Source organism: Chelonia mydas, chromosome 1 (genome assembly GCF_015237465.2).
Source record: "Chelonia mydas isolate rCheMyd1 chromosome 1, rCheMyd1.pri.v2, whole genome shotgun sequence".
In the NCBI taxonomy this organism is placed as follows: domain Eukaryota; kingdom Metazoa; phylum Chordata; order Testudines; family Cheloniidae; genus Chelonia; species Chelonia mydas.
The window spans coordinates 284708916-284718121 of NC_057849.1; the positions used below are offsets into that span (position 1 = coordinate 284708916).

General features: G+C 41.8%; 1 protein-coding gene across 1 annotated transcript in view; it reads right to left on the reverse strand.

Moving 5' to 3' along the window:
* The window catches only part of CAND1 (cullin associated and neddylation dissociated 1), a 51185-nt gene extending 45143 nt beyond the window's left edge, over positions 1-6042 (reverse strand). Inside the window, exons 1-2 of the mRNA XM_007065827.4 lie at positions 5598-6042; positions 1234-1377 (exon numbers count right to left, since the gene is read on the reverse strand). Of these exons, the coding sequence (XP_007065889.1) occupies positions 1234-1377; positions 5598-5665 (212 nt within the window). The 5' untranslated portion in view covers positions 5666-6042. The remainder of the gene's footprint in view (positions 1-1233; positions 1378-5597) is intronic.
* Between the last annotated feature and the right edge of the window lie 3164 nt (positions 6043-9206).

The following is a 9206-nucleotide window of genomic DNA, read 5'->3' on the forward strand; positions in this document are numbered from 1 at the left end:
TATTACTATAATAAAATCATATGTCTGAGACAAAGTTCATGTTCCCTCCACTGTTGCCTACAGTTCATTTTCCACTGTTTTGGCCAGCCTAATTTTAAATATCACAACTGATGAAACTTCCATCACTGCCAGAATATTTAAGAGAAAGTAAATGTATGCATTAAATTTTATACCTTGTTCAAACTAAGGCTGACAAAGCCTAAAGAAGATCAAGCTCAAACAAACTAGCTGAACACCCAGGTCACAGGGCGAACTGGCTGTTTAAGGGAGTCCTGGGTTCAGCCTCACCTGTAATAAGTCTACCTCTCAGTAAAGGAGTCACATGATACAAGCATGTGACTAGGAACCAAGCCAGTTGGAAGGTATAAAGACAACCTGGGCTCAGTCAGAGAAAAGACTTAAAGGAGCAGGAAGACTGTGTGAGTTACTCCACAGACTCACTCCTTAGAAGGCCTAGGGAGTATAAGCCTGAAGGAAACAGGAGCCAACTAAAAAGAGCTGGGTAGAAAAATGTAAGTTGTTTTGAAATCTATGTTAATAAACCAGACTCCAAAAGGGGGAGGGAGAATTAATGAGAAAACACCCACAATGTGAAGACTCCTTAATTGGGGAAAAAAGGAGACTGAGGCAATGGAGGTACCTAAAACCAGACCAGTTGAGCTCCTGCTACTACTCCCCTACTCTTCCATGCATTTATCCAAGCCTAAGCCTGAAATATTTTAAGTTTTGAATCTATTAACTGTGTGTTTTGATACCCAAACCTAGTCATTTGTTAGCGTTCAGGTTTCTATTCTGAACTTTTCACAATACCATACTTCACCTCCCCAAATCCCAACTGCAATTTGAACCTTCCCACAGATCAAACAACATCCCTGTGGCAAATGCAGCATTTTTTAACATGGAAAGGTAATAGGAGGTCTAAGCTTCTTTTAATGATATTTAGCAACTGAAAATTAGGAGAGCCATCACCATTGAACCAGCTAGCTCTCCACAGACCACCAGCAAGTGCTATGGAAACTATTTGTGATCTCTGGATTGTAATTTGGATCACTGACATAAACCAAAAAGCTGCGTAAGACTAGGATTAAGGCAAATCACTTATAAGGGTCTCTTGAAGAGATGTTAAATTTAAGAAGAATATTGCTATGCAACTTAATTTGAGCAATGAAATTAGAAAAGTCAGTTATTGTTCAAAGATTAGACAATTGTTTATACTGCAAAAAGAACACATACCATTTGACAGCCAAGTTTTGCACCTCACCATTCTTATCTTCCAGTAACTTCAGAATCATCTTCACTACTTTCCTTTCACTGTCATCATCCAACTTGATGGAATCCTTCTGTAGTTCAGTCATCAAGTCATTTGTAGCCATAAACCTATCCAAAAGAATATCCAAACCATTATAGCTAAACAGATATGGACTATTCACAATGTGCTACAACCCAAGCTCATCAGTTTGTCGCGCATGATCAAATTTGTGCAGTTGTCACTGTATGCATCCGATGAAGTGAGCTGTAGCTCACGAAAGCTTATGCTCAAATAAATTGGTTAGTCTCTAAGGTGCCACAAGTACTCCTTTTCTTTTTGCGAATACAGACTAACACGGCTGCTACTCTGAAAAATGATCAAATTTAGTATTAACATTTAATGGTACCACTATTCTGGGGTAAAAAGCACCAGTTTTAACTACTTATAGTTTTAGAATATAACAAATTGATACAAGAAAAGCTTCTTACAACATTCTAACAGCAATAATCTTTCATTTATCTTGTAATTTCTCCTCAAGAACAAAAGCAATCACAAACTTAATTTACTTCTACTGTTTACACTATGTTAAAATAAAGGTCTGAATAACTATCCAAAATGGAATTCACAGGAAGCGTGAAGACAGAAATGTATCAAGGTTTAAAACAGTACTTTCATTTGCTGCAAACAGATTTTGTAAAAGCAAACTTTTATAAACATAAAACCAACAGAAGTGTAGCTACTTTATTTTAGAAAGTATCCTTGAAAGAGTTTCTTCAAGCTGCATGTGGCAAGTTGCTGAATATGTCACTGGGATCCTGCAGAACCAGGGAAAGACCTGTTGGGAACTAACTTTAACATGAAGAAGGCCAAGGCTGGAACTTAGTGAAGGAAATGGAAAAGTAGGGACATGCTGACCAGGAGTATGTCTATGCAGTTATGGCACTGTAATACCACAGGGTAGATGCTTCCTAAATCAACAGGAGGGATTTTTCCATCCATGTAGTTAATCCACCTCTCTGAGAGACAGCAGCTAGGTCATTCTTCTGTTGACTCAGCTGCATCTCAAGCGAAGGTTAGGTCAGTCTAACTGTGCCACTCCGGACACAAGATTTTTCAGAAACTAACCTAGCTATGTTTCAGAGTAGCAGCCGTGTTAGTCTGTATTCGCAAAAAGAAAAGGAGTACTTGTGGCACCTTAGAGACTAACCAATTTATTTGAGCATAAGCTTTCGTGAGCTACAGCTCACTTCATCGGATGCAGCTCACAAAAGCTTATGCTCAAATAAATTGGTTAGTCTCTAAGGTGCCACAAGTACTCCTTTTCTTTTAACCTAGCTAAATCACTCAATCTAATTTTCCAGCATAGACCAGGCTTAAGACAGTCAAGTGAACTGTACACAAGTTCTCACGCCCTTTCTACATCTTTCCCCGAAGCCCTCTTAACACCTATTTGGGTTCGCTTTTCTGATCAGCAGCTCCCATTTATTTCAGCTCCAGGTTCTATAGACTCCCTCACCACCTGTCCCCAGCAGCTTCCCAATGCCCAATTCATCTTGCACTTCAGCAGTGCAACAGCAGCCTTGACTCCCAGCTGCAAAAAAGATCACCTTCACCATAGCTGTCATCCCACACTTCCTGGGGAACAGAATCTGCCTGCTACAGCATGGGCTGCATCCAGGAGCTCCAAATTCTAAAAAGAGCATTTTGAGATCAAAACACGACAAATGACAGTATCAAAAAGGAGCTGAAGAAGAGCTCTGTGTAAGCTTGAAAGTTTGTCTCTCTCACCAACAGAAAGTGGTCCAAAAAGAGATTACCTCACCCACCTTGTCTCTCTAGTATCAAAATATGTAAAGTTTAGGACAAAATCTTGATTGGACAGTTAAAGCAAATGGCTACAAAATACTACTAATGTAACAAGTAATCAATTTAATGTAGTTAATTCTCTCCTTCTTTGGTAATAGAAAGTGTGCATCTCCACCATCCCTCTTTAAGGTATGGTTTAAGCATTACTAAAAAAATCTATAGCACTGGGGGACTTAAAAAGCAGATTCTTAATGTACGATTCCATTCAATATGCAAATACATATTCCGAATATTTTACTGGATTCACGATACATAAAACTGAATCAAGAAAAATTGTTAGTACTTAAGTCACTTCGCAAACCTGAATTGTTAACCATATCTTTTATGGTTTGGGAATTCAAACATGCTAAACAGTCCAAAATTATTTTTCAATATAGACAAATGAATAAAATGTAAAAAACACTTAGAACAAATATACTTCTACTGTTTGTACTCAAATTGTCAAAGAAACTTTAAACACATTTGGCTGGAAAAATGCACTTTCTAGGCTAATATTGTATGTCAGTTTTCACACAGGCCATTTTTTTGTGAAAACTTTAAACCCATCAAAATCAGTAAGTATAGTGGTAAGCTATATCGTTAGAAGCTACCCACTCTCCTCACCAATGCAAAATATAAAACATTTAATCGCATGAAAAAAATTAATTTGGAAAAGCTCTAACTTAAACAATTCTTAACATGAAGAAACAAGATTTAACAGAAAACATTTGAAACACCATTTTCCATGTTAGATTGTACTGTTACAATATTAGTCTTCTAAATCATTTAGAAAGGAAAAAATATTAAACATAGCATCACTCCTTTGATTTGTAGAGGTATAGCTTTATTCTTAAAATAACATTCTAGGCCAGTTATCTAATCAGGCAAAAGACTCACCTGAAGAATCTGAAAACTAAGTATCAATAGTTAAATCTAATAAAGCTTGTCTCTAAATGCTATGACTGCTTTATCGAGTGCACAAAGTTTTCTATATACTGTAAATTGAAAACCAGAGCTCACCTACCATCTTTATTACACAAAGATCTTTGAAATAATTTAATTAAATGATCTTTGAAATAGTTTTATTTGGATGTATGTATTCCCTCTCAGTGATTGCAAGCTAAACAATGTAGCACTGTGGTAATCCATGAGAACCAGGAATCAGATTTACCAGAAAATTCCTGTTAACAAAAATAAGTGATTAATCTATTGTCCATGTTGAGTTAAATGCAAATGTACCATATACACAAGATGTAAATTAGATTTAACTTTGATTTTCTAAGCTATTTAATACAAGCAAAGGAATAATTTTTTTAATTATCAGGAAGTGGCACCTTAAAGACTAACAGATTTATTTGGGCATAAGCTTTCATGGGTAAAAAGCCGACTTCTTCAAATGTCTGAAGTAGGTTTTTTACCCATGAAAGCTTATGCCCAAATTTTTTTAATGATTTTTAACCTGATGTATTCAATAGTTGACACATTTAGCCTTCCACTGCTGGTTCAAGAAATGTTTATTTTAAAAAAATTAATGCATGGAGACAAAACCTCAACTTTGTTTTCTACAATATATTTATAATGAAACAAATCAAATATTTTGTTTTTATGTCGTACTGAAAATTGTAATTTCACTGTCAAATATTCAAAGTTTATATGCACAACTTCTTTAATCTATAGTGATGTACAACTATGATTACTAGCAAACAGCTACTATTTGAGTGCACCTGCACAATTCTAGTTCTGTTGTGACAAATCCTAAACTGTAAGTCACTTTCCCCTCCATCAGCTATAATCTTCAATTAGGCTTCCTTTACAAAAACTTTAAGCATGGACTTTCGTGGTCGGCCTTGGAGCAAGGAACCCTCTGCCCACCGAACAGGTGCAACAAGGCTAGTAGGCACCAACGCTTTTCTATCCACTTCAACCCTGCCCTCGTGGGACAGCCTCCCGATGGAACTAATGGACTGAAATCACGGGCAGGTCACCAACTACTGAGGTCAGCCCTTTGTGGCTCCCCACCTCCCAACCCCAGCAGGACTTCTGAGCGCGGCGCACTCAGCTCTCGTCTCCCCACTTCACAGACACCGAGAAGAAACCAAGCAACTGAGACTAAACTTTCATTGGGCGCCAGAAAACTCGGGGCAATCCTGGGGGGCGGGGAGGCTGGGATTTCTCCCTGAGCCCAGACCCCCGCTCACCTCCCCCTGCAATGCTTCCAGACAGGGGGGCGGGGGAATGGCGCGCTCCTTCCGCACATCCCTCCTGGCCAACCCCCGCCGCGGTTCTGACAGCCAGGCCTCTGCCCACGAGCCACAGGCCCCGGAGTCATCGGCCTCCTGCCGCGGGGGCACAACAGCCAGGCCCGGGTTGAGACACGAGGAGGAGCAGCAGCCTCGCGGGTCGCAGGCGGAGAGCGGGCTCAGCAGACAGGGGCGAGAGAAGGGGCCTGCGCGGGGAGCTGCGGGCGGGCGGGGAGCAAGGAAGGGACGGGCCCGGCGCTCACCTGAAGTCTTTGTCGCTGGATGTCATTTTCTCCAGCAGGTTGGAGATGTGGTAAGAGGCGCTCGCCATGTTGATGGTCCCGGTGGGGGGCGTCTTCTGGGCCTCGCCGGCTCCACCTCGCCCGCTGCAGGGGACGGCGCTGGCTGGGTGCGGCGGCTGTGTCCCCGGGGGCGGCGCGGAGCGAGAAGGGAGGGGGATCAGTGAGGCCGCCGCCGGGGGGGCAGGCTCATCGCCACTTGGTGACACGGGGGGGGAAGGGAGCGGCCTCGCTCAGGCGGGAGGAGGGGAAAGGAACAGAACCCGAGACGGCCACAGCTCGCGCTTGGGGCGAGGTCAAAGTTCAAGTAGGCTCTCGCGAGCCGCCCGAGCGACGCGATTTTGTAGCCGCTGATTGGCTGCGGCAGGCTCGCGCTGTTGTTCGGCCGATGTCACAGCGTACGTGGCGCAGAGCGTGCGCGGGACGTTGAGGCAGCGGTTACAGAGGGGAAGAGGCGGAGGGAAGAAGCGGAGGCTTGGAAGACTACGAATCCCTGCATGCAATGCGCCGAAGCGCGCGAAGTGATCTATAACAAAGCACGCTGGGGCTTGTAGTTTTTCTAGAACATGAGGCGCATTGCATGCTGCGGTATAGAAATTGCATTGTGAGACGCTGGCGGAGCTTTGCATGCTGGGACTTGTAGTCTCCCACTGGTGTGGGGGCGGGGCGATCATTTTTCTGGTTTAGAACATGGATTTGTATTGGGTGTCCATTTATTGTGATGGCAAAAAGGAAATGAGGGAGCTGGGAGAGGAGGTGTTAACCAACCCGACCTTTTTGCCCGTGTTCGAAGGCTGTGAACCCAAAAAAACATTTTCCAACAGTCTGAATAAAACCAATTTCCTTCTGTTCTTGACGGTTGTTTTTGTCTTTAAAACCCCAGCTCTAGCCTACACGTGCTAACCTGAGCACCTCAACTTTCATTTAAAAACAAACATAACTTTCTAGACCTTCTGGCTGGCGAGACTGGAGCTCGAAAATCTGACCCAAGTGCAGTTTAAGGGGTCAGAAACCAGAAGGCAAATCAAAAGAAACCCAATGTATTTATTTTATCTTATTATTTTGTGAAGAGCTGACTCATGATTTTTGACTATCTGGATCATAATACTGGTGTTTACACTGGGTTTTCATTGCTAAAATTCTCTCACCACTACTATCCCTGATTTACCTTCATTGGTGGCAATAATGGTGGTACTCTAGTGTAGACAGAACTCCTGGAGGTGGGTGGCGTTTCAAGCACTCTAATGTTCAGACATTGTCTACAGCCTGGTAGCAGCTGAACACCTCTATCGCAGCACTGCTGTCTCACGGCATCCCTAATCCTCGTGATTTTATTGTGAGGCTTCTAAAATGTTTCTAACCCTCATGGTTGAGGAGAAAAGCTTGAAAATGTGAACCCTAAAGGTTCCAAGACCAGTCAAATGAAAGGAACACAACATTTATTATTTTTTTTAAATCTCTTGTAAATTGTATGAGCCTGATCCATTATTTTTGAATATTTGGTGGTGTTAATACTGCTGTTAGTCTAAACTGATGGGAAATATTGTGAAGACTTCCTAATTTAATGTAGATCAAGCTAGTCTTCTAAGGTGTACAATACCTGCACTTCCAATGTAAAAACATGAGAACACCCGTCTTCACCTTTTCCAACCATTTATAAAAGAAAAAAAAAACAGAAATACCTTTCAGGCTTTATTGATACAAGAAAAAGGAACAAAAAAGGATTCAATCCCAAATATATTTCCTTTTCAGATTATGTTACATGCTCTCCGACCATGTTGCCAGGATGGACAAAAACATGCCAGGGGAAAGGAGCAGCAGGACACCTGGCAAGGGTGTCTTTGCTGGAGCAAAGGGAGTCTTTGCTGGAGCAGCATGTAGCTGCCTCTCAGAGGTCAGCAGAAGAGGGGAAACATGTTTTTTTCCCTGCACCAGATGTAGATATGGCCTGTGCCCTTAGCACATTAGTCTTGAACACTTTGTAAAACTGGTTTTAACATCATTCGTCTCTCTGTATGTTGGCCTCAGTAACTCATTAGTTTTAAAGTCAGGGCACTGCTTAAAATATTGTTTAATACTGCTCCAGGAAACATAAGCCATTGTGGAGAGTCAGTGCTTCCTGTTCAAGACCACTTATTACAACTGGAGATCAGCTACAGTAGATGCAACTATTCTAGGGCAATTTAGAAATGGATAAGGCTAATGTGGAAGAGATTATTTTCCAAAAGATCACAAACAACTTAACAGATGGAGTGGGACCCTAATCTGCTCCTGATGGACACAAGTGTTAGATGTTGTCCATTTAGTCTCAGAGATACTTCAAACCTTAATTATATGCTGGACCCTGAAAGGATTTATGTTGTCTTAAATTTTGAAATATATTTACAAAGTGTTGAAGGTGAGTGAAAAGTAAGGTTGGTTTACAGATACATTCACGGAGTTCACATTTGAACACCCAGGCGCTTGCACTTTCACTTGTTACAAGAACTCTGAATCCACCAATCAGGAAAGAAAAAGATGCACTGCATCTCTATATATCTGTGTAAAGAATTATTCTATAGTTCTGTATAAGGCTTTAAAGCTAATCCTTTAGGATGACAAATTTAAAGCTGGTTATCAGTTTTTACAACTGGTTGTGCAGGAATAAAAGGAAATTATTGCTGTAAGTCAAATGCACCTAGCTGCTACCTTCTCGGAGGCCAGCAAGTCTGGTTTAATCTGTTTCCCCTGCTACCTTCTCGGAGGCCAGCAGGTCTGGTTTAATCTGTTTTTCCTGCCACCTTCTCGGAGGCCAGCAGGTCCCCTGCTACCTTCTCGGAGGCCAGCAGGTCTGGTTTAATCTGTTTTCCCTGCTACCTTCTCGGAGGCCAGCAGGTCCCCTGCTACCTTCTCGGAGGCCAGCAGGTCTGGTTTAATCTGTTTTTCCTGCTACCTTCTCGGAGGCCAGCAGGTCCCCTGCTACCTTCTCGGAGGCCAGCAGGTCTGGTTAACCTAATAGAAATGCCTAGCTCACTAGAGCTGGCAGTGTGCACACCAATATTTACAATAACTGAGGTTTTTTACCAATATTCCCCCTTTCGCAATTCTCCACCAAAATGTTGTACCAATAAAATAAAAACCAGCAGGATCTTATTAAAGGGAAAAAGGCAAAATACCACATTTATTGTGAATACAGAAAGAATCATAGTAAGCAGTTAGTTACAGCTGTAACATTCCATTCAATCTCATCTTTATTCACACATTCATTCATACACACACACACACACAGGTTCTGCAAGGTTGTTATCATAGTAAGCAGTTAGTTATAGCTATAACATTCCATTCAATCTCATATTTATTCACACATTCACTCATACTCATACTCATACTCATACACACACACACACACAGGTTCTGCAAAGTTGTTATCATAGTTACCAGCCTTAGAGTTGCTCATGCCAAGCCACTGGCCTGGTGGCCTGGACATGAGGAGGGAGCAGGGCCTTGTCAGATGCTCATCTGATGCTCCTGGAAGTTGGTTTGCAGAATCAGACCCCAAAGTTCTCACTTTTTAGAGTCTATTTTTATAGGAAT